This window comes from Callionymus lyra, chromosome 10, assembly GCF_982586985.1.
Source record: "Callionymus lyra chromosome 10, fCalLyr1.hap1.1, whole genome shotgun sequence".
Lineage (NCBI taxonomy): Eukaryota > Metazoa > Chordata > Actinopteri > Syngnathiformes > Callionymidae > Callionymus > Callionymus lyra.
In genome coordinates, this window is record NC_141827.1 from 28,844,962 (window position 1) to 28,870,328 (window position 25,367).

Consider the following 25,367-nt stretch of genomic DNA (forward strand, 5'->3'; position numbering starts at 1 on the left):
AACGAAAATAAGTACACATGAGATTAGAACTAGTTCAGTTCATAGTTCATAATTAAAAAGATTCAGAAGTTCACTGCTCTAAAAATGTAACAGTAATAATAAATGATATTTATTTTTTCTATATAAATAAGGAAATAAGTACATGTGAGATTAGAACTAGTTACACATGAGATTAGAACTAGTTCAGTTCATAGTTAATAATTCAAAAATGTCAGAAAGTCACCGCTCTAAAAATGTTATAGTCAAAATTAATTATAGATTTTTTTCTATGTAAATAACGAAAATAAGTACACATGAGATTAGAACTAGTTACACATGAGATTAGAACTAGTTCAGTTCATAGTTCATCATTTAAAAAATTCAGAAGTTCACCGCTCTAAAAATGTAGCAGTAATAATAAATTATAGACTTTTTTCTATATAAGAAAGGAAATAAGTACATGTGAGATTAGAACTAGTTCAGTTCATAGTTCATCATTAAAAAAATTCAGAAGTTCACCGCTCTAAAAATGTAACAGTAATAATAAATGATATTTCTTCTTAATGTCGCTTCAGATTAGCTTAAATCAGGAAATATTGAGTGAAGATAAGTAAGACAAGAGTGACAAGAGTAAATGCTGCTTTTGGAAAAAAAAAAGAAATCTGCGTTAACGCAATGATTAGAACGAGTTTCTTTCATAATTCAAAAATGTCAAAAGTTTACCGCTCCAAAAATGTTATAGTTATAATAAATGAAAGTTCTTATTTTATATATACGTATATATATATATATATATATATATATATATATATATATATATATATATATATATATTTTAAATGTATGCCACAGCTCCTGCATATTTTACATTCTTAATGATCTTTTCACAAGAGTTCATTTGGATTTATTATGTCTTCCTGAGACTTGGCAGAGTCTCATCTGAACAAACTCTGTCGATCAGTCTTCTTTCAGGATCAACTTTAAAATTCTGGTTCTTACTTTCGGAGCTATTCATGGTCAGGCTCCTCCTTACATCACTGATCTGATCCAGCTTTACACCCCAGCTCGGGCTCTGAGGTCTGTGGATCAGAATCTACTGATGGTTCCTCGCACACGGTTCAGGACCAGAGGAGAGAAATACTTCCAGGCTGTTGCTCCTAAGCTTTGGAACGATCTTCCTCTCTCTTTGCGCTTGATGGAGTCTACTGACAATAAAAATTACTTACTTACATATACAGCCACAGACAGCAAATATTTTTTCAGTTTTACTTTTAATTTTTGTGTCACAATTTATCATCGTATTAAAAACAGAAAACATTAGCATTCGCTTAAAACGCCGCTACATCTTGTGACTTTTAATTTCGCTTCAGATTTTCTTAAACCAGGAAATCTTAAGAATTGAGATAAGGACAAGTGTGAATGCCGCTTTTGAAAAAAAAAAGGTGAAAACACTATTTTTATTGTTAAATTATGCAGGTGTTTAGAAATAGTTCAGTTAACGTAGAATTTTATCAAAATTGATCATTAAAACATAATACTTTAGAAATATGTCATCGTCAACTCATCACTTTTATTTACGGTTTGTATTGTTAAACACTACTTTAAGTTCACTTTTGCGCAAAATATAAACTAGTCCATAAACTATTGTTCGATAAATTGTGTTGAGGATCAACATTGGTTTTTAACTGTTTCCGTAAATAGTCTTATTACCTTTCTCTTGTCAAAATGATCATGCATGTCGATACTTCCTGGAGGATAAAAAGGACTCGTGACATTTCACGCCTGTTAGCATGCTACTTACCGTGGACCGCCGCTACTTCTTGTGACTCTTAATGCCGCTTCAGATTACCTTAAATCAGGAAATGTTGAGCGTAAAGATAAGTAAGACGAGAGTGAAAAGGGCAAATGTTTCTTTTGAAAAAATAATACATAGAAAAAAACACTATTTTATTCCGTTGTATTATGCGGGGGGGTTTATGCTAACCGCTAACATGACAGTTGCGGTTGGTTTACATGGAATTCAAGAGACTATTGACAGAGAATAATGATGTGTTTTTTTCTCTCGTCTCTTCGTAGTTCAGACAGTTACGGGAATAATTGGGGTCTGACACTGCTGACGTACCATATCTGTCAACGAGAAGAATCCTCCGGATAAGAGACGTGAAGTGCAGCTTCTAAATGGGCTGCGTCACAAGCAGTAATAGTTTTCCTTGACAGGCTAATGATGAGGCTGTTTGGTTGTTCAGAGAAAAAAAAAAAGAAATATGTATTTGAAAGTCAAATAAAATACAGCTTTATATGACGTTTTTTGAGTTAAATTATATCTTTTTTCAATTTATTTTTGTTCCTGGGTTTCAGGAAGTGTGTTTTCGTCGCTCCAGAGAAAACTGAAATGTTTCACTTTAGTGGAAATGAAATTGTTAGCAATAAAGTTTTTTTTTATAATAATGGTAAAAAAAAAAAAAATTAAACAAGAAAAAAGTATCCTCGCTTTTCCTTCAAGAAAGGGGTTTGAAACTTAACTGATTTGTATTTTTTGTTTAATGATTTTTTGGTTTCCATGGAGTTTTTGTCTTATTTTATGTTTGGTTTCATTATAAATCCCCTGAGTTATCTATCATAATCTCAGGTTCTACGAATGGTTGCGAAGCCCACCGGGGCACTGTTAGAGGGACAAGGTAAGGAGACAGGTTAGGGATGCAGGAATACTCAACGACAGGGCACTGGTTAATGGGAAAAGGTGACAACAAGACAAGGATGGGACAGAGAGTGGAGGCTTAAGAAGACAGGGGAGCAATCAGCAGCAGCTGGGGGCGGGACTAACGAGACACGGCTGGGAACAATTACTACTCAGACATGGGGAAGTAAGATTAGCACAGACACAGAAGGGAGCGGATTTCACAATAAAACCGGAAACACAAGGAGGAACATGTAGACTCATGACATTTATAATCAGAAGATATTTAATGATAACATTTGATCTGATTATCGTATGTTTGTGTCGACCTGAATTACAAAATTAGAAAAAGACTTTCAAAAAGATGATTCTGATAATGGGGAAAAGATTTTCCAAGAATTTTCTTTACATTCCTGCTTCTTTTTTTAATCAACAGAAGTTCATTTTCTCATATTTTTAAATTTCTGTTTTATCAGACTTATTTATTTTAACTGAAATGCCGCTAGTAAGTTCCTTGTGTTTTCTCAGGGTCAAGGAGGACTTTTACAACAAAGAAAGGAGCGTGGACTTTATCTACAGATTAGAATAAAACCAGAAATGATTTTCATTTTAATCCTATAAAAAAAGAGATAAAACTTTGAAAAATACAATTTAATATTTAAAAACTACATTTTGGCCTTAAATAAAATGATTATATATATATATATATATATATATATATTATATTGATGCTCAATATTTATCTTTTCATGATAATAAGCATTGGTCCCGTTTGTGTTAATTCAACCCATCACGGGAGGACGCAATATTAACCAATCAGAAGAAACAAAAGACGAGTCTTTCTGTCATTACAGCACTACTTTTCTAACGCCGTCGTTCAGGATTCTTCACTTAAATCTGGAGAATTTTCGCTAAACATTACGGTAAAGTCCCAAAACGCCCTTCAATAGGAGGAAATAAACGCCAGGCTTTCAAATCAAGAGCATTGTATCAGTTGCGTCTGCCTTGTAATCCTTTACTATCACAGTCATACTCTATAGTGTTTGAATCTTTGTTTGCTAATCCTTTTTTTAATTATTCATTAGTTCATTCATCTTTTTCTATATCCATTAACTGTTTAAAACAAATTTAGATTATCAGCCAATTGAAAGGTCTCATTAAACATGACAGGTTAAAGATTTTGAATACATACAATTAAAACAAAATAATTCAGCTATGACTCTTATGTCAATGTCAAAGCTGACAGGTTTATGAAGCTATAAATCAATATTTATCCTCAATCGATGACTGCCATAGATCTAGAGGGTGTAGACTAACATCCCACAACATATCACAACAATTTAATATAGACTTTATTAATTAAATCATATATTTATTTAAACTTCATATGTGTGTGAAGAATGCTGATGAAATAACCAGAAGCCAATTGAATAAACTTCCCTTTTGGGTTTAGATAGATGGATGGATGGATGGATGGATGGATGGATTATTATTGTTCTTATTAAACCCAAGTCATGACTAAGAACCAACGACTATTATATATATACATTATTTAATATATTCAAATTTTTATACTAACTTTTGTTTACTAAATTTTACAATTTTTAATCCATTTTCCTATTTTTTATTCATCTAAAAGTTTTATTCGTCACATCCCTACATTGTTATCATGAATTCATGATGTTGTGTAATATGTAATATGTAATATGACTGTAGTGTCAATGAAATCGTGACATCTCCTCGGTTCATAAACATATACTTATATATGTATATTTATATATGGACAAACCCACACGCAGTCATGATTAAAGAATCACCTGTTGAACTCCACATGTTATGGAGAGTGGGTGGAATCCACGGTGCCCACGCACAAACCCGGTTCTACCCTTTTAAAGTCCATTATAATTTCTAGCTCTGAAGCAAAATCTATTTTAAAAAAAAATCTCAATGTTACTCTTTGTCTGAATGTTGTGAATGATCTAAATTGTTCTTTACGTCTTCAACAAGGTCACGCGTTCACGACGTGATTTCCCGACAGATTGAATTGTTTCCACGTGTGAAAATATCTGCTGGAGATTTAACACGTCTAATCTTTCCCGTTTAAGAAGCCGCCAGAATCACAGTGACGACGACGATGGGAACGTGGCTTCACACACACACATGTAAAAGTATTTTTGTGAGAACAAAGAGTTTTTTCTTTTAATCGAACTGAAAAGTGGTATTTGATAATTACCTCTGCCAAGGAGAATGTGTTTTGGATCATGTGCAAAATAAATAATAATAATAACTAATTGAAGGGAAAAGTTTCAGGTTAGAGGGACCATAAAGACATGAAACAAACAAGGACAATTCTTATATATCTATATATAGAATTATATATATAGAATCATTACCAATAGTCATGAATACAATTTAAAACAAAAAGTCTTTCAAAAGCCTCGAATGTGACTTGAAGCCTCTAAAATCCGTTCTAAATGTCTTTTTAAATGGTTTTCATGTCCCTTCCTGGGCTGCGTAGAATCATAACATCCTGGTATTTTTTGTATTCATCAACAGAAACATGTTTTCTTTCATCAAATCAAACAACTTTTCTCTAACCAACAGCAAATTTTGGAAAAGATTTCATTATTATCATCATTTTTGACCGTTTTTTTTTTTTTATTTACTGTGTTTACTACAACTGTCTGATGTATGAATCAGTTTTTATGCCTGCCTGTTTTTTTGTTGTTTATTTCTTTTTATTAAAAGAAGTCAATTTTTTTTCTGTAAAAAACAGAAGATTCAAGTGGGGTGTGTCTGTGTGTGTGCGGACCAGGCACGTTTTGTTTTGTTTGTGTTTTTCTTTTCTTTTTTTGTTGTTTTGTTTTTATTTTGTGTTTTTTGTTTTAGTTCTTCTGTTTTATCTTTTCTGTTAATTATTCAAATATTCAATTCAAATATGTATCTTTACATCTTTTCTATTTTTTGTTATGAATATACTGTATGTTTGAGTGTGTGTGGATATATACAGTATATATATATATACTTTTATTTTTACAGCTGCAAAAATGTTATTTCACTTCTTCTGATTGACATTTTCTCCTTTCATATTTTTTATTTTCTCTGTGTATCATTCCATTTACACGGTTGAGCTGTACTGGTTGTTTTATGTAAAAAATCAATAAACAAATATCTTAAAAAAAAAACAAAAAAACAGAAAATTTGAACTCCAAACTTTCAGGCCTTCTGGTCAACATGACCCTGAGACAACACAAGGGATACCTCAAACATATTTGTCTTCGGGCCTTCGGGTCACCTTGACCCTGAGACAACACAAGGGATACCTCAAACACATTTGTCTTCGGGTCTTCAAGTCACTTTGAGCCAGAGACAACACAAGGGATACCCCAAACACTTTTTTTCCCGGGCATTTGGGTCACCTTGACCCAGAGAAACAGGTAAAACGAAAAACTATTTTATTTAAAAACTTTCTGATATGTACATGATTGTTGTCATAGAATCTCAACGTTTCTGCTTTTTCTCATCCAAATAAGTACATTTTCTTTCATCAAACTCTCTAAACAACAGAAAATTATGCCAAACAATTGCCTTATTATTATTTTACTTGTTGACATTGCTTTTCTATTTCAGTTCATTTTTAAGGTCAAGTAAGAAAACTATTAAAATAACAATGAATACAACGAAATTACACCAAACTTAAATCTTCTCTCGTCACATTAAACAACCTTTTTTTTATTTAACCGTAAATTTCTTGCATTATCATCATTATTATTATTATTATCATGATCTTTTTGACAGTCTTTTTCTAACTCCATTTGTTTTTAGGGTCGAATAAGGACCCAATTAATAGTAAGTTAAGTAAAAAAAACGAATTTAGGCCAAAAAAGAAATTGTTTGATGAGTTGGACTCTTGATGGTTCCGGCGCTCGCACATCACAGACAACAAAAGATTTTGGAAGGGTAATGATGATAAAAAATAGCTTTTTGGATTAAATAATGTAAGAGAGGGAGAATCAAGTGAATTATATATGGTCGTAGCCCCAATTCCTTTTCATAATTGATGCCTGAAGTCCTGAATTATGAACTGACTGTCAACATGTGAAGTGGGTTTGAAAAGATAGTACAAGAGTGATTCTCAAACCACTTTAGGGCAGAGAGGACGAGGACGCCTCTGGGATCTGCCGGGTCATCGCACGTTTAGCTCGGATGTGGGACTCGACTTGTTCAAAACTGCTTCTGCTCCGTTCGAGCCTCTCGCGCTCTGAAGTTGTGAAAGATACATCGACTCTGACAACGAGCACATAAGAATTCACGCTTTCCCTCCATTGCAAGGTCTCGTAGCTTTTTAAGGGAATAATTTGTGTAGAAGATGTTTAGAAGAGCTAAATTTTATAATTTCTTCTCTTGGGCCTTCGGGTCACTTTGACCCAGAGACAACACAAGGGATACCTCAAACACATTGGTTTACGGGCCTTTGGGTCACTTTGACCCAGAGACAACGAAAGGGATACCTCAAACACATTTGTTGTCAGGCATTTGGGTCACCTTGACCCAGAGACAACACAAGGGATATCTCAATCAAATTTGTTTTCCGGTCTTCGGGTCATATTGATCCAGACACAACACAAGGGATACCTAAAACACATTTGTTTTCGGGCCTTTGGGTCACCTTGGCCCTGAAACAACACAAGGGATACCTCAAACACATTTGTTTTCTGGCCTTTGGGTCACTTTGACCCGGAGACAACACAAGGGATACCTCAAACAAATTGGTTTTTGGGCCTTTGGGTCACCTTGACTCGAAGACAACACAAGGGATACCTCAAACACAATTGTTCTCCTATATTCTCTATTGTATTCCGGGATCTTCCGGGTCATCACAGGTCAACTCGTTCAAAACTGCTGCTGTTCCGTTGAGCCTCTCTCTGAAGCTGTGAAAGAAACATGACTCTGACAACGAGTGCATAAGAATTCACGCTTCCCTCCGTCGCAAGGTCTCGTAGCTTATTAAAAAAAAAAAGTTTTTAAGGAAAGAATTTGTGCAGACGATGTTTTAGACGAGGCTTGAAAATCAATCTCAAGACCACTCTTCTCGTCGAGCACATATTTGGATGCGCTGTTTTTTCCCGACAACTTATTTCTCTGAGGACCGGCCGAGAGCCGCGTTCCTAATAGTATCCTCCAGATCATACGGAAGCGTTTTCAAGCTTGATTTGTTTTTGTTTTTCGGAGCAATAACTCGGAGAAGTCGGGAAAAATTGTAAATATATGGTTGGATCAGCGTCCTCGCGCATCACTCCACTGGACTCCTCAGTGATTGTTGGTCCCTTCAGCCAGTCTTTAGCAATCAGCCGAGGACTGTCGGGCCCCCGGAGCCCTCCGCCCTGGAACCCCCCGCCCCGGCTCCAGAAGAGTTACGTGCGGTGAGATTTTGAGGCTGATTTGTCATCAATGGAAAAAAACAACTTGTGTTTGAGGAAATAATCGTGGATTTGCATATCTAGTGGAATTAAACTTCAAAGACTTGTTGTCGCGACTACAGCAGTTTAGAGAGAAAGATGATAATGTTAAAAATAAATATTTTAAATTCATATTTTTATACATTTTGAATGAGTAATTGATCAAGTATATTATTTAACCCTTGTGTTGTCTTTGGGTCAAGGTGACCCATAGGTCCGAAAACAAATATGTTTGTGGTATCCCTTGTGTTGTCTCTAAATCAAGGTGACCAGAAGGCCCGAAAACAAATCTTTTTGTGGTATCCCTTGTGTTGTCTCTGGGTCAGGGTGACCCAAAGGCCCGAAAACATATGTGTTTGAGGTATCCCTTGTGTTGTCTCTGGGTCAAGGTGACCAAAGGCTGGAAAACAAATGTGTTTGAGGTATCCTTTGTGTTGTCTCTGGGTCAAGGTGACCCAAAGGCCGGAAAACAAATGTGTTTGTGGTATCCCCTTGTGTTGTATCTGGGTCAAGGTGACCCAAAGGCCCGAAAACCAATGTGTTTGAGGTATCCCTTGTGTTGTCTCTGGGTAAAGGTGACCCAAAGGCCCGAAAACAAATGTGTTTGTGGTATCCCTTGTGTTGTATCTGGGTCAAGGTGACCCAAAGGCCCAAAAACCAATGTGTACGAGGAATCCCTTGTGTTGTATCAGAGTCAAGGTGACCCGAAGGCCGGAAAACAAATGTGTTTAAGGTATCCCTTGTTTTGTCTCTGGGTCAAGGTGACCCGAAGGCCAGAAAACAAATGTGTTTGAGGTATCCTTTGTGTTGTCTCTGGATCAAGGTGACCCAAAGGCCAAAAACAAATGTGTTTGAGGTATCCCTTGTGTTGTCTCTGAGTCAATTTGAACGACCTCCACCACTGCACGTATTTATGGAAGCTTAAGGAGACAACACAAGTGATACCAAAGCACATTTATTTTCAGCCCTTTGGGTCACCTTGACCCTGGGATAACACAGGGATTAAATAAAAAATGATCTTTCCAAAGAAACATGTTTTGTTGTTTCTGAAAAGTATAAAGTTGTTAAGTATGAAAACTGTAAAAATATTTTTGTTTTCTTCCATGTATTGTTTTAAATGTTTTGCTTTTTTTGTGTAACATATTCTTTTGGAACATTAACTTCTAGGAGAAAACAATGTTGTTCTCTCTTACGTGTGCTGGGTCTGCCCTGAGGTCTCCACCCAGAACACTTCCTGCGGTTCTACCTTGAGTCTCTCCTGAATTACTTATCTCTGAAGGACAGTTCCGATGGAGAAAAATCATTCGGGCTGATTGTATTGGCCGAAATCTTTGGTTCACACAAACATAGATGAACTGGTAAATGGAAAGGTTTGTCCTTAGGCTCAGCTCTTTCTCAACCACAGGTCTAAAACAGACGTCAAATAAAAATGTAATTATTCACAAGATTTTGATAACAGGACAAAGAAATGGTGATTTCAGTGAGGTGGTTTTCCAGGGTTACCGTCCTGGTTTAACCATCTTTTGACTGGCTGGTCACTCTATCAAGAGAAAGCTGAAGCATCGAGACAATACAACAAAACAAAAAAAGGATGAAAAAAGCCGAAAAACCAACTGTGTGTGTCTGCCGTTCTCATGATTTTCTTTACAAATTGTTTTGGGGTTGCTACAATCACATTTTAATCTCAAATTAGCTTCAAATGTAGGGTAAAAATAAAAAGAATGATGTGGTTAGCGGAGGTGGTTTTGTGCTAACGGTAACAGGAAATCAAACCAAACAACAAAAAATGAAGCAAATATACTTTCATCCTGAATATAAAACTCAATTGAATCTGTCATCCGTGGCTTGTTGAAGCGAGCGCAGCCGTAAAAGGATGTTTCAAAGTGATTAACGTTACGTAAAGGTGTCCATGGAGACTGGGATTTTGACAAGGTAGTCATTTTGGAAGGGAAGCAGATGGTCTGTGTTTAACTCAAAGGACCCTCGTGGCCGTCGCAAATGACCTCGCCAGAGATCTGGATTACTAAATGAGAATCAGATTCATCAAATTAAATGTCCTGCTCCACATTTTTTTTTTTTTTTTCCTTTAGAACTACGATCCCACCTCGGAGGGGGTCGGGCGGGGGGGTTGATGCACAACCCTCCCATCGGTCCTCACTGAGGGTTTTTTTTTTCCAGGTGATGATTGCGTGCTAAAGAATTCCATTCACAGCCCTGCCAGGACGAGGCAAGGGGGACATAACTGTGTGACGGCCATTTTAATTATTATGGGGCCTGAGAGGGAAGGAAGTGGAACGGAGAGGAACGGATGAATGAAACCGAGCCGGTTCTATTTCCTTGAAAGACGGAGGGTGTTTGGGGGAGATCCGTCGTAGTTCAGCGTGGGGTCCTGATCGACTTCTCCGAGATCATATTATCGACATCTTTTCAAGCGGCTCCCGAGTCGATTGATTAGCTCGAAACCTTCCGCCGTGCCGAAGCACTTCTCAAGTACCAGAAGCGCGACACGTACATTGGGCCGATCCGTCTTTCCTAGGGGTCTTTTCATGCCGGGCCAAAGACCGCGGGTCCGTACGGTTGAACCAGATGATGGACCGGCTCAAGGTCACGGTCTCAACTGCGGTGGTTAACTCGACCGAGTAAAGTGTGTATCAATAGTTTGATCCAGCGTGGGTGTTGACCACCATGTGTTTGTTGACCCCCTGATCCACTGCTGTTTTCTTCTTCTTTGGTACTAGATTTTGTGCTAACGGCCGGTTCTCAGTAATGCAGCTCGTGTGCGACGGACGTCAGTGACCTTTACGCTACACTTTGTATTGATAGGATGTAGCAACACGGGGTATTTTTTTTTTATTCCTACTTGTATCGACTGAACTCGGATGCCTGTCACATGTTGAGAGCTTTTCCTGGCGGGGATTCGGCTGAAGCGGCCGTTCGAAAAGTGTCGGAATTTTGCTCCTAAAACTGCGTTGGTTGACCGTTGAACTGTTGGATTATTGGATGTTATGATATGAAAATCTTCAGTTCAATAAAATCTGCCACAAAAAGTGCATGAAAATGTTTTTCTTTCATATAAAGTCCATTACAAACTCACTGTTCTGGTTATTTGAAGTCTTTTCATTCAAAGGTTGAAGTAGAACTTCCTGTTTCCTGTTGAAAGTTTGGAAACTGGCTGGAAGCAAAAAAAAGTCACGTTCTTTTACAGTTTATAAAAAGCAAAACAAATATTTAATCACCAAATTTCAGTTCACATCCAGTACAAACTCACTCTTTTTGGTATCTGGGCGAAATAAAAGTTGAAATAAAACTTGCTAAAGGCAGATTTCTGAGCTGCCCTCTAAATTAAATCACATCTAAAAATATAACTTGCATAACCTGAAGCAAAATATATCTACAAACTTTTTTTTTTTTTTACTTTTGAGTTAGTATGAGTTGTTTCAGAGATGAACACAATAAACAACAGTGTTCAGAAAGTAGACATTTGTAACGACTCAAGGGCTCATATGTTTGTAGCTCCCCACACTGATAGAAGTCTGTAATTACAAGCTGTCGTGAAAACTGAATGGTCTCTAGCTCCGCCCCTACAGCATTTGTTTGCTAAACAAAACAAAGGCGCTTCCTGTTTTCTCCTAATAGAAGCTTCAGGACTTTACTTTAGTTTTATGTGAGAATTTCAATCAAAATATCTCTCTCTCTCTCTCTCTATATATATATATATATTCATAACAAAACACTAGTTTAAACTATTTAACGAAGACAACATTATTTTTCAATCTTCTTAGTATTCTAACAGTGTTGACTGTAAGAAAAACTGGTCAGAGATTTTGGAACTCAATCATAAAGGCTTAAATATCAATAACCTGCACTAAGCAGAATGCTTTATATTCACCTTTTATTTATTTTGGACGTTAAAATGATCATAATCGTGTCTGATACTGTGACTGTCCTTCAGCACTTTGTCTCATGAAGATCAAACCATGATCCGTCTCCTGCTGTCTGTTGGAAATTTACATTTAATCCTGGGAATATTTATTTATTTTATAATTAATCCTAAAAAATAAATGCAAAATAAACAAGTTTTTACAATAAACTTTCTTTGTTTGTTGACGTGTCCCTTACCTTTGTCAAGGTAGTGTCAGTGCTTCCCATTCAAAGAAATAAATTAGTGCAGTGAGTGAAAAATGTATGATGTATCATCGAAGCTTCATGAAACAATGTCTTCATTTTAAGCGGACATTTGGTGGCGCTCTTGGCTTAAAAACGACATGATCTGTAAAGGTAGATGATTGATGTAATAGAGCAAAGAGTGCCATCTAGTGGGCTCACAAAATCAGGAAGACACTTCATTTACACGTTTGAGTTTGATTGACACATCCCTGTTTGGTCATTTTGGATTAGGATGTTTCAAAAGATTTGACAGAACTGTTCACTCCAGAGTCATATTTAGAGAAGAACTAGTAATTAATAATGAAAATAAATGCAAAAGAAACCAGTTTTTACATGACGTTGACGTCCTCCTCAATGTTGTCAAAGGCATAGATTTGGCCCCTGGATCTTGATCTTGACATTTGAGATCAACACAAGATTGGATCTGAATAAATAAAAAGAAAACTTTCTAGAACAGAAATAGTAATAATAAAACAACTAAATAAAACTTAATGTAGAAAATTTATTCTAATAAAATCAGGCTCAGTATCCTCAAATCATGAACTGACATTGGTTTTATATTTTTATCTTATTCAAATTAAATAAATACATCTTTTTTAGGACCTGATCAATTAAAGGAAAAACTGGCTATCAGAGAAATAATGATAAAACAACTAAATAAAACTAAATGTAGAAAATAAATTCTAATAAAAACAGGCTAAATATGTAAAAAATATTTATTTATACAACTTTTATATCATAATCTTGATTCGATTAAATAAATGAATACTTTAGGGGCAATAAATAACCATAGAACTGACGGAAAAAAAATAACACAAGATTGGACCTGAATAATTAAAAATAAAACTGGATAGAACAGAATGAACAATAAGCCAACATAATTAACCTAAATTTAGAAAAGATAGTCTAATAAAACCAAGCAAAATATGCTAACATTATTAATTTATATAACTAAAACAAAAAAAAATTAAATCGATGAAATAAATGTATATTTTAGGGGCAATAACCATTGAACTGATGAAAGAAAATAACACAACATTTCGACCTGAATAACTAAAAAGAAAACTAGTACAGAAATAATAATAAAACAAATTAATAAAACTAAATGTAGAAAAAAATAATTCTAATGAAATCAGGCTAAATATGTTAAAATTACAAATATATATAACTATTTTATTTAATCCTATTTCGATTAAATAAATACATATATACATATATATATACAGTATATATTATAAAGCAAAAATATATTTGTGAAAAAAACAAAGATATAATAAAATGACGCTAAATGCTAAAACTATTATTTTTATAGAACTCTGATTTAATTTTTATATACACTCAAAAAAGTCCTAAAAACAAAAACTCTCGCGTCATAATTCGTGTTAAACTGATGAATAAATCAAATTAAAAAAAAAGAAAGAAAAGATTTCTATCTATAAATACAGTCAAGGGCCACACTTCTGGGTCACCAGGTTGATAAATGGTTCAGAAACAAACACATGATGAAGATGAAGATCATCCTGAAGTAACAACGTGATCCAATGATGACGCACACACTTGGGTACAAATATGATCGGAACCGTTAATGGCTCGCACGCGCACGCGCACACGCACACACACACACTCTCTCTCTCTTTCTCTCTCCTCTGGTGTGTGTGTGTTGAGTCATTTCAGCGGTGAGCACTTCCAGGATCCGCCTCCCGACCCTCGGCAGCTCTTGTCCGGTGGAAGAAGAAGAAGAAGAAGAAGAACCAGCAGCGCAGGCGACGAGAAGAATCATCTGACAATAAAAACACACACTTTGACGCAGATGATCGGTGAATAAAGACTCCATGAGATCCACTTTTTTTCCCTCCTCCTCCTCCCGGGTACGGACTGACCGCTGCTGGGAATGTTGCTTTCTGGAATCTCGCTCCAGACGCGGAGGATTCTCAAGTGTCTGATTCACGCGTCCTCGCTACAGGAATAAGAAAAAAAAACAACACACACAAAAAAAACAGTTGCTGGTTCAACGTCCTGCCTTCGTGGCTGCGGTGTCAACTTCCCCCCTTTTTTCCCCCTTCCAACGCCAGAAAGAAACACTGGAAAGTTTGCCACCGATCGCCTCCTTGTTGCTCCCCATGAGCGGTCGGACATGCAGGGACTACGGGAATCGAGTTACCGGTGGATTTTAACCCTGGTTTCCTTCTTAACCTTGATCCAGCACAAAGCCTGTCATCCTGGTGAGTACTTCAGCAACGTGGACCCTGATCCGCTGCTCTTTTCTTTCTCTCTCTTCTCTTTCTTAAATCTGTTTTTTTAACGCAGCATTCCCGTGTTTAATGGAGCTCTCACGTGGATTATGGCGCAAACGTAAATGGAAATAAATCCGCTGTTAAAAAAACGCTACATCCGGTCTCGTCGGCGTGACGTTTCCGAAAAAAGAACATGCTTCTTCTTCTATCGCTCTTGAGCAAACCCTCGCAACAATGCACCGGTGATATCATGCAACATGACCCGGGACACATGTGGTATTTTTTACACTTTCTTCACACCGTGTCTGACTTCTCCGACACACGGAGTGTCCGTGAAGTAGACACGATTGAAGGCATGTTTAGGGAGCTGTTTTTGTACGGCTGGTGGTTAATGCCACCGTCATGTTTCTGCGACCGAAACGAAAGGGTAAAATATCCTTAACGGCATCACTTACGTATCACGTGTGCATGTCGGTCTATCATTCTAGTTCCATCATGCACTGCAACAGTTGCAGTGGCAAAGATTTTAACTGAAAGAATGTCAACTTCAATCTCATATTTAGGATTATACTTTTGCAAACTTGTTCTGATGAAACCTGCATAAAAAAATATCCTTTTGAATTGAGGAATGCTTGAATTAATTGATTTTTTTTTTTAAATGGAAAGAAAATTGATGTTTGGCAATTATTTGGCTCAAGTATTTCGCAAAGTTTTTTTGTATTTATTCCAAAATGCTATACAAGATTTCCTATTTTAAAAAAAATACACAAAACAAGGATTTTTAAATATTTAGTTGTTCTTTTAAGAAGAAGAAAACACGCTGTATAATCGGTTCAGTAACTTGTGTCAAATGTGATTATAATAAATATATTTATTTGGAAATGGTTAATGTGAACCGACTTTCTTTGTGGACTTGTTCCTCACCTTGTCAAAGTAGTGTCAGATACTTCTAGTACTATCCGTGCTTCATGACGCATTCAAAGAAGATGGAAGTAATTTAGTGCAGGGAGTGAAAAATGGATGATGTATTGACAAAGCTTCACGAAACAATGGTTTCATTTGAAGCGACCATGAGGCTTCAAAAACGACATGATCGATAAAAGTAGTTGCTTGAGATGATATAGCGAAGAGTGCCATCTAGTGGCCTCTTAAAATCACGAAAACTCTTCATGAAGCTTCACCCAGGTCTTTGTTTGATTGTTTGGTCATTTTAGATCTGGACGTTTACAAAAGATTGGACAGGGTTCGCTATACAGGTGACAAAAAAAGTTTCATTTTTTATGGAAAAACTTTGCATCAACTGGCAGCAATCGGGCTGCAAAGACAAAAATGAAACAACATACCTTTTTAAATTATGGTAAAAACGACATAGGTGGCGAGAAATGGCATAAAACTAAAGCAAAAAACATTGATGTCGCAGTGGATTTGTTCAGTTAAGAGAAGTATTGATGGAGGAAGCGAGTGAGAAATGAACAGTTTTCGCCTTAAGTGCTAAACAAACCCAAATCTCAGGAGGAGAGATGTTTCTACTTATTAGCTCTTTTCGCTACAAGCATTATCTCATCAGAATCTTTGTTGTCACCGTCCTCGCGGGAAGTTATCGTTTCTTAATAAATCCCAGAGCGTGACGCGGATCAATGAACCACAACTTATTTCTTCATCTTAAATGAATCTATTTCTCAAAAATGCTATCGTTAGCTTCACAAACCATCGTGAACCATAATTGTCTCAAATTGTTCTCTGGAGCTCGGAGCCAAAAAAACAGTCTTAAATTTAGATCTGAATAATCTGCCGTGGGTTCTGCAGATTACATGAGAGCATGGCAGAAAACATTAGGGGATTAAAAGATGTATCAGGGCCGATCGGCGGCACTGATATATCTGCGTCTCTGATTTTTATATATTTCGGTAGGAATGATGGGAGGGGGAGGGGGTTCTAACCAGGCAACAGATCAGTCTCTGGAGATGATTCTGGAAGTGCTTTGGTATAAGATGAACTTGTTCGTAGAGAGGTTTAATTCCCATGGATCACATGTGGAGAGAAGAAGATGTAAGTAAGTAATATTTATTTATATAGCGCTTTTCGAGACCAGGGTCACAAAGCGCTTAAACAATCTAAACAATACTCAAAAAAAGTACATACTTTAAAGATCAAGATAATACTGAGAACAACACAGGAGTTCGAGAAATTCAAGGAAAAGCCTGAACAAATAGAAACTTCTTACGATGTTTCTTAAAGGAGTCAGTAGACTCCATCAAGCGCAAAAAGGGAGGAAGATCGTTCCAAAGCTTAGGAGCAACAGCCTGAAAAGATTTCTCTCCTCTGGTCCTGAGCCGTGTGCGAGGAACCATCAGTAGATTCTGATCCACAGACCTCAGAGCCCGAGCTGTGGTGTAAGGCTGGATCAGATCAGTGATGTAAGGAGGAGCCTGACCATGAATAGCTCCGAAAGTAAGAACCAGAATTTTAAAGTTGATCCTGAAAGAAACTGGAAGCCAGTGAAGAGTTTTAAGGACCGGAGAAATGTGAGTTCTTCTACTTGAACGGGTCAGAATTCTCGCTGCAGAGTTCTGAATCAACTGCAGGCGAGACAGCTCCTTCTTGTTAAGACATGAAAACAAACTGTTACAATAGTCCAGACGAGAAGAAACAAACGCATGGATTACAAGCTCCAGATCATGTTCCGACAAAATTTTCCTAAGTTTAGAGATTTTTCTCAGTTGAAGGAAACAGTTTCTGGTCAGTTTTCTGCAATGTCGAACAAGAGACATGTCTTTATCAAATACAACACCCAGGTTTCTCAGGCTCAGTTTGACAGACTGACCTAAGTCACCCAAGTACTGACTCAACCCTGGAATCTTATCATCAGGAGCAATCACCAGTGTTTCAGTTTTGTCCACATTATGTCCACATGATGTGATAAGAAACATCTGGAAATCTCTGAATGATTTTACCGAGGGGAATCAAGTACAGCAAAAACAATAAAGGACCCAGAACAGAACCTTGAGGGACTCCACACAACAGATCTGCCGATTCAGACCTCATTTGATTGGCAGATACACTAAAACTGCGCCCAGAAAGGTAAGATGAGAACCATTTTAACACAGACCCAGACAGTCCCACTTCATCCCTCAGTCTTCTCAGCAGGATCTGGTGATCAACTGTGTCAAAGGCTGAGGACAGATCCAAGAGAACCAGAACAGTGAATTTACCAGAGTCAGCCGACATCATGATGTCACTGGACACTTTCAATAAAGCTGTCTCCGTAGAGTGATGTTTACGGAAGCCAGACTGAAACTTCTCATGGATGTCGCTCTGATCCAGGAACAAAGACAGCTGCTCAGACACCACCTTCTCCAAGATCTTGGACAAGAAAGGGAGCTTAGAAATAGGCCTGAAATTACTGAGGTCAGTTGGGTCTAAGCCTGGTTTTTTGAGCAGAGGCTCCACAATGGCATATTTAAATGCATTGGGAAAAACCCCTGTGGAAAGGGAGAGGTTCACCATATTGGTAACCCAGGGGCCAATCACATCAAATACTTTGATTAAAAGCCTACAAGGAAGGACGTCATCTGAGCAAGAGGAGGGTTTCATCTTGTTCACTAGTGCCGAAATATCACCCAAAGATACAGCAGTGAAGGAGGACCAAGAGGAGGAGAGGGGCTCAGAGACATGAGGGGTTCCAAACAAAGGGGGAGAGATTTTATCTTTTGATCAATTTAATTTTGTCAATGAAAAATCTCAACAATGCATTGCTGTCAGCTTCACAGAAGACGGCGTGATTTGAGGAGCAGCAGACACGAGAGAATTAATCGTGTCAAACAAAACTTTGGGGTTTTTCCTATTTGCTGCTACCAGTTTTCTGATGTAATCAGATCTAGCAGTTTCTACCATCTCATTGTAAGAAGTCATCAGATCCCTGAGGTGAAGTCTATGCACCTCAAGTTTAGTGGACTTCCAGAGACGCTCAGTCTTTCGACAAAGTCTCTTCAGACTCAGGAGATCTTCATTTGTCCAAGGGCACTGTTTTTTCTGAATTTTCAAGTTCGATTTAACAGGTGCCACTTGATCCAGTATTTCAACACAATGATCAGTGAATCAAACTGTCCACGTCTGGGCAGTCATCAAAGGAAAGACGGTCAAACATAGCAGAAAAACTGTCTGCAGTATCGGCTGAGATGACACGCCTCTGAGACCTAACTTTCAAAGGCTTAGGTTCAGGGATGAAGTCCAGGTTAAACAAGACAAGAGAATGATCACTCAGATGGACATCATGTACAGATACATTAGAAATGTCCAGGCCAAGAGTAAAAACTAAGTCTAAAATGTGGCCTTTTTGATGAGTGGGTTCAGAAACATGTTGCTCAAAATTAAAGGCTTCTGTTAAAGTTAAAAGTTCTTTAGCAGAACAAGATGTGACGTCATCAACATAAAGATTAAAGTCTCCAAGAATAAGGACAGATTTCATTTGAATAATGGAAGATAAGAAGTCACTAAAGTCTTTCAAGAACATCGCCGCAGGACCAGGCGGACGGTAGATTGACACACAATAGAAAGGTCCTGTAGAACCATCCAAGATCATCTGAGATTCAAAAGAAGTGAATTCCTGTGTCTGAATCAATTTGCAAGAACAACTCTCCCTAAAAACAGTAGCAAGACCTCCTCCACGACCAGAGAGGCGAGGCTTCCCCAGGACAGCGCTCCCTACTGGACAGAGTTCGTTCAGATGAATCAACTCTTCCTCTCTCTGCCAAGTCTCAGAAAGACATAATAAATCCAAATTAACTCTTGTGAAAAGATCATTAAGAATAAAGGATTTATTAGTAATGGAGCGAACATTAAGAAGTCCCACATTCAGCACCGATGACGTCACTGACAGGCGCGCAGACCGGGATCTTTTGAAGCGAACAGCGGTCACGTGGGTACCAGCTGTCACTGACGTTCAACTCCGTAGTAAAAGCCGAATTAAAGAGAGGAAATGAAAAAATCTTACCACCTTTCGTTGAGGTCTGGACAGACGGCAGCGCTGATGTGTCGTCATACTCTGCAGCGAGAGGAATGTCGATCAAACATCGATGACGTCCGATGACGTCAGAGTTGTTCCGAGCGATCGCGACTGCATGTCTCATCCTGACCTGAACTCCAGACTGACTCGATCGCTTGTGGAAATCGCCCGGTACCCGAGAGATCAAACGATATTCCACAGAGTCCGAGTCGATGAGAAGCGGAGCCGGAAACATATTCACCGGACGTTGGTAACGGTCGCGGTTATAATCCTCCATCGACTCTCTGATGTTGAAAAGAGCATCACGATCATAGATCCGAGATGCTTGAGACATATCTTTAGTGATATGAGCATAATATCCGGACAAGTAGTCGTTAAAACGACTGTTTTTGGCAAATATTGCAGGAGCTTACGTTCAAGCAGCCGATCAAAGGCTCACCGGAAGCGGAAGTCTGTGCTCCGAGCTTTAAACTATTTTAATTTAATTTTTACAAAAATTTAGCGCAATCACTTAAAGAAGAAAAAGAAGGTTTTATGGGGTAATTTATCTTATTTTTTGGGAAATATTGTTATTTTCTAAATTTTGTATGTTTTTTTTCTTTTTTTTGATGAGTGGGTTCAGAAACATGTTGCTCAAAATTAAAGGCTTCTGTTAAAGTTAAAAGTTCTTTAGCAGAACAAGATGTGACGTCATCAACATGAAGATTAAAGTCTCCAAGAATAAGGACAGATTCCATTTGAATAATGGAAGATAAGAAGTCACTAAAGTCTTTCAAGAACATCGCCGCAGGACCAGGCGGTAGGTAGATTGACACACAATAGAAAGGTCCTGTAGAACCATCCAAGATCATCTGAGATTCAAAAGAAGTGAATTCCTGTGTCTGAATCAATTTGCAAGAACAACTCTCCCTAAAAACAGTAGCAAGACCTCCTCCACGACCAGAGAGGCGAGGCTTCCCCAGGACAGCGCTCCCTACTGGACAGAGTTCGTTCAGATGAATCAACTCTTCCTCTCTCTGCCAAGTCTCAGAAAGACATAATAAATCCAAATTAACTCTTGTGAAAAGATCATTAAGAATAAAGGATTTATTAGTAATGGAGCGAACATTAAGAAGTCCCACATTCAGCACCGATGACGTCACTGACGACGCCGCGTCACTGACAGGCGCGCAGACCGGGATCTTTTGAAGCGAACAGCGGTCACGTGGGTACCAGCTGTCACTCACGTTCAACTCCGTAGTAAAAGCTGAATTAAAGAGAGGAAATGAAAAAATCTTACCACCTTTCGTTGAGGTCTGGACAGACGGCAGCGCTGATGTGTCGTCATACTCTGCAGCGAGAGGAATGTCGTTCAAACATCGATGACGTCCGATGACGTCAGAGTTGTTCCGAGCGATCGCGACTGCATGTCTCATCCTGACCTGAACTCCAGACTGACTCGATCGCTTGTGGAAATCGCCCGGTACCCGAGAGATCAAACGATATTCCACAGAGTCCGAGTCGATGAGAAGCGGAGCCGGAAACATATTCACCGGACGTTGGTAACGGTCGCGGTTATAATCCTCCATCGACTCTCCGATGTTGAAAAGAGCATCACGATCATAGATCCGAGATGCTTGAGACATATCTTTAGTGATATGAGCATAATATCCGGACAAGTAGTCGTTAAAACGACTGTTTTTGGCAAATATTGCAGGAGCTTACGTTCAAGCAGCCGATCAAAGGCTCACCGGAAGCGGAAGTCTGTGCTCCGAGCTTTAAACTATTTTAATTTAATTTTTACAAAAATTTAGCGCAATCACTTAAAGAAGAAAAAGAAGGTTTATGGGGTAATTTATCTTATTTTTTGGGAAATATTGTTACTTTCTAAATTTTGTATGTTTTTTTTTCTTCTCCAAAACTGCTTTTACTCCCAAATACATGATGGTTTCCTGCAGCAGGAGTTGAGGCATGTTTGCAGGTACTTTCTCTCCTTTGGGATGCGAAGGATTTTAAAATATCTTAATAATTTAGGAAGAAATATTAATCGTAAAAACAAGTCGAAAAAACTTTGCACATCTTAATTTTACAGTTTTTCTGGGGGGTTTAATTTTTTTTTTCCTTTTTGTATTTTGTTGAAGGGGGAGGGGTGTACCATCTGTTTTTTTCGTGTTCAGGTAATAATATTTTTCTGAGGCGGGGTTCTATTGTTTTCTTTGGTTCAGGGTTACTTTTTCGACTTTTTGACGTCTTTATCCTTTATTGGAGGGGAGGTTGTTTGAGAATAACATTTGTTTTCAGTTTTGTGTTTGTTATCCTCTGTTTTGGGTTATATTTCCTCCCAGTTTTTCGGGGGGGTTATTATTTTTTTTATTTGTTGGTAACATTCTTTTAACGTGTATCTAATATATATCTTTAGTTTGAGGGTTAATCTTTCAGTTTTTTGAGGTTATATTTATAATTTTTGGGAGGTTCAACTTTTCCTTATTGGGAGTTATATTTTAACCTTGAAGATTAAATTTCTTCTTTTTATAAACATATAAAAAATATAACCTAGTTAACACATAGTTAGGACATTTAGGATAAGAAAAATGAAATATTACCACAAATAAAAAACTTTTTTGCTTCTTCAAGTAAATGCAATAAACCATGATAATGTTAAAGATATAGAGATTTTAACTAAAATTAATGGGATATCTTCTGTGAAAATAATGATTTTTATTGTGCTTATTAAATAAAATTCATTGAATTATCGAAAAATGATAATGTACAATATAAATATAAAAACATATTTAGACACTCGCAGCATATTCATCATATATATTCAAACCCACACATATGTTAAGTGAAAATCTGTCACATGGCTCTAGACACTGTTGCATGTTTCTCATCCCTCCGTGGCAGCGACGGCCCTCCACATGGAGACAGTGATGCAACAGAAGAGAAGCTGTTCCTCAACAAGTCGACCCCGAAATACCCCCAAAAATCTTTTGTCATTTAATTGGACGAGCTGTTGAAGCAGCTCAGCGTAGTCATGACCGGAGCAGAGATACATGAAGAAGTAGGCGAAGCTATCTTGTCACGGGTTGACGAGGGAGGGGGTGAAAAAGAAAAAAATCGATGAAATCCTTTCATTCCATCATTTGAAGAGAATTGACCTCAATCTTTTTTTAGTCGTGGCGTTCTCCCTCACGTGGACTGTATTACGGGCTTGATGGTGATTCATGACGCAAAGACTTCTGTCTTTAAGTCAGTCAAGATGGTTTGAAACAAGCTTTAGTGAATAATCAAAAAATCACATGTTGACTCTTCTATCTCTGCGGAAGATTGTAGTCAGGAATGTGCGATGATGATTTTAAAGGCTTTTACATCGAATGCTAAGCAGGTCGTTGCACATGGTGAAATGGTTGGATGTGAAATCGCAAAGGCATTTATCCCTTTATCAAATTCCGTCCTGGGTTCGCACCAAAAGATTATAGTTATTATGATTAAGATTATGGATTTTTTTTTTGGCTCCTCTTCCACATTTTAGTAACATTTGCTGACAAAGCATTTGGAGGAAGAGAATAAATCAAAGAGATGATTGATTTCATCAGTCAGCAGTTGAAATATTTATAAAACTGCTAATGGTTGCTCTGAACCTGTTGCGTTGAATTTAAGGGAATAAGAACTGCTGATGACGGAAAATAATCTCATGATATTATTTATTAATGGATGTAAATCTAGATCTTAAACTCACACTACAAGTCCCATAATGCACTGCAGCAAATGGTTTGGATCAAAGTTCAATTCCCCATTATTTATCAACAGTTTCAATGCCTTTTTTTTTTTTTACTAGAGACACAAACAAAGGATGAATTCTTTTTTTCCCTCATAACATTTATAGTATTAAAACATCATTTCCAGGGAAAGTTTTAGTTTTATTATACTTCCTGTAATAAAAGTGGTCAGAAATATCATAAAAACCTTATTTAAAATAATGTAAATACTCGCAGTATCAATAAATATTTCTCCATCATCATTGTTAATGTTTTCAAAATATTCGTTTCTGTTGTAATGTACTATGAGAGACACATTTGTATTGTCGCATGTTGGTGGAATTTCCAGAAATGTGGTCATAAAAACTACTATTATCTTTGTGTTTTTACTCCTGAACAATAATAAGGGATTTTGATATTAGGATCCCTCAATTTGTTTTTCAAATTATTCAAGAGTTTTTAAGAATATCAGCACCAGGATTCATCAGTCTTGATCGTTTACTGTAAATATAAAAAGTTTGACTAAAAAAGAGACATAAAAACGAGGATAAAAACCTCTCCCCAATTAACCATAAATATATTATACTTATTTAATTTTACATCAGTTTAACCTTGTTTAAGTACATTTACTTTCACTAGTATTTTAATGTGGGAGTCGCATTTTTATACTTACACATGTTTGTAAATTCACCAAAAACACATTTAAACTTGAATTTCTTTTTTCTTTGTGTTTTTAACTCAACCAAATAAAGTCATAATCAGTCACTTTGATCATATAAAGAGACATTTGACATTGAGATTCACAGTAACAAGTTACTGTTATTGTAAATATCCATTTTTCTTTTGTTGCTACATGAATGCCAAGCATATTTAGTTGAATCTTATTTATGGGAATAATATTTTTTCGTAGTTAGTATCATCTTTATACATTGTTATGAAGGTATTTTTCAAACGTATTCATGAAAGTAAACCGGGAAAGTTGTATTATCCTTTTATTCATTTCTTGCATGTTGGTTAACTTGTCACTTGTCAACGTGTCATTATCTTTAGTGTTTTGACTCCCGTCATAATGGCTCGTACAAGAGACAGGTTTGATATATCACCGAGTGTATCGGTGCGAGTTCTTTGTTGTCGACGCGTCCTTGAGACGTGAGGTTCGTTCCCACAAGTTGTGATAATGAGCTTAGAAACAGTTGGTTTAAGGAGATATTTTGACGTTTGTTTTTCTCCTTCACCCTCACTTTCATTATCAATTCTTACCTTGGAGTCGCAGAACTGTTGACATCTCTTCTACGAATACTCTGTCAGTAGGTCTGCTGGTCAAGTGCTTGTCTTGAGCGAGTGTGTGTGTGTGTGTGTGTGTGTGTATGTGTGTGTGTGTGTGTGTGTGTGTGTGTGAGCGCCTCAGCAGAGCCCTGTGGGTCTTTCGTGCAAAACCACTGACCTTTCCAGGGGTAAAGTCTTCATTTCATCTAATGCAAGAAGGGATTGGCCCCAATTCCTGCGACGCTGCCCTGTTTCCCGAACACCCGTGTAAGGTTGGATGAATATGTGACGCAATATTGAATCATTACAGTGAAAAGGAAGCGATGAAATGGGGGGGAAAAAAAAAAGTTAAATTAATTAGTTTCACTTAAACTTGGTATTTGATGGTGGAACGATTTAATTGCCTTGTCATAGTTGAACAAAAACCCCCCATTGATCCGACACCGAGGACTTTGGGTCGGGGTGAGAAAGTTTCTACTGTGAGATTAAATTATTATTTTCCGATGAATGTATGACGGGAAGTCCCAGGATGTCGAGGTATAGAATGTTTTTCACGAGATACGAACACGGTTTACATTAGTTATGATGATAAGCGCGGCGGTAAATTTTGCACTTGTCCGTTGACGTCAACGTCTATATCGCGTCTATTATTAATGAAAGCAGTCCCATTATGCACTGCAACATTTGACGCTCTTAAGCATCTGAATCATCTGAAGCTATCTGTTCTTTTTTAAAGTTATAGACAAAAAATGTTTGTTTATGCTAATGTTCAGTCTTAAAATATAGTTAGCGACAAGCGCTAACTAGTCTTCGTCTTTGTCCAAACAGACAAAACGTCAACAT

General features: G+C 37.3%; 1 protein-coding gene across 1 annotated transcript in view; it reads left to right on the forward strand.

The window, feature by feature from the left end:
* The first annotated feature begins 13,527 nt into the window (after positions 1-13,527).
* ca16b (carbonic anhydrase XVI b) overlaps positions 13,528-25,367 on the forward strand; it is a 149,480-nt gene continuing 137,640 nt past the window's right edge. Inside the window, exon 1 of the mRNA XM_087801891.1 lies at positions 13,528-14,504. Coding sequence (XP_087658017.1) covers positions 14,417-14,504 — 88 coding nt within the window. The 5' untranslated portion in view covers positions 13,528-14,416. The remainder of the gene's footprint in view (positions 14,505-25,367) is intronic.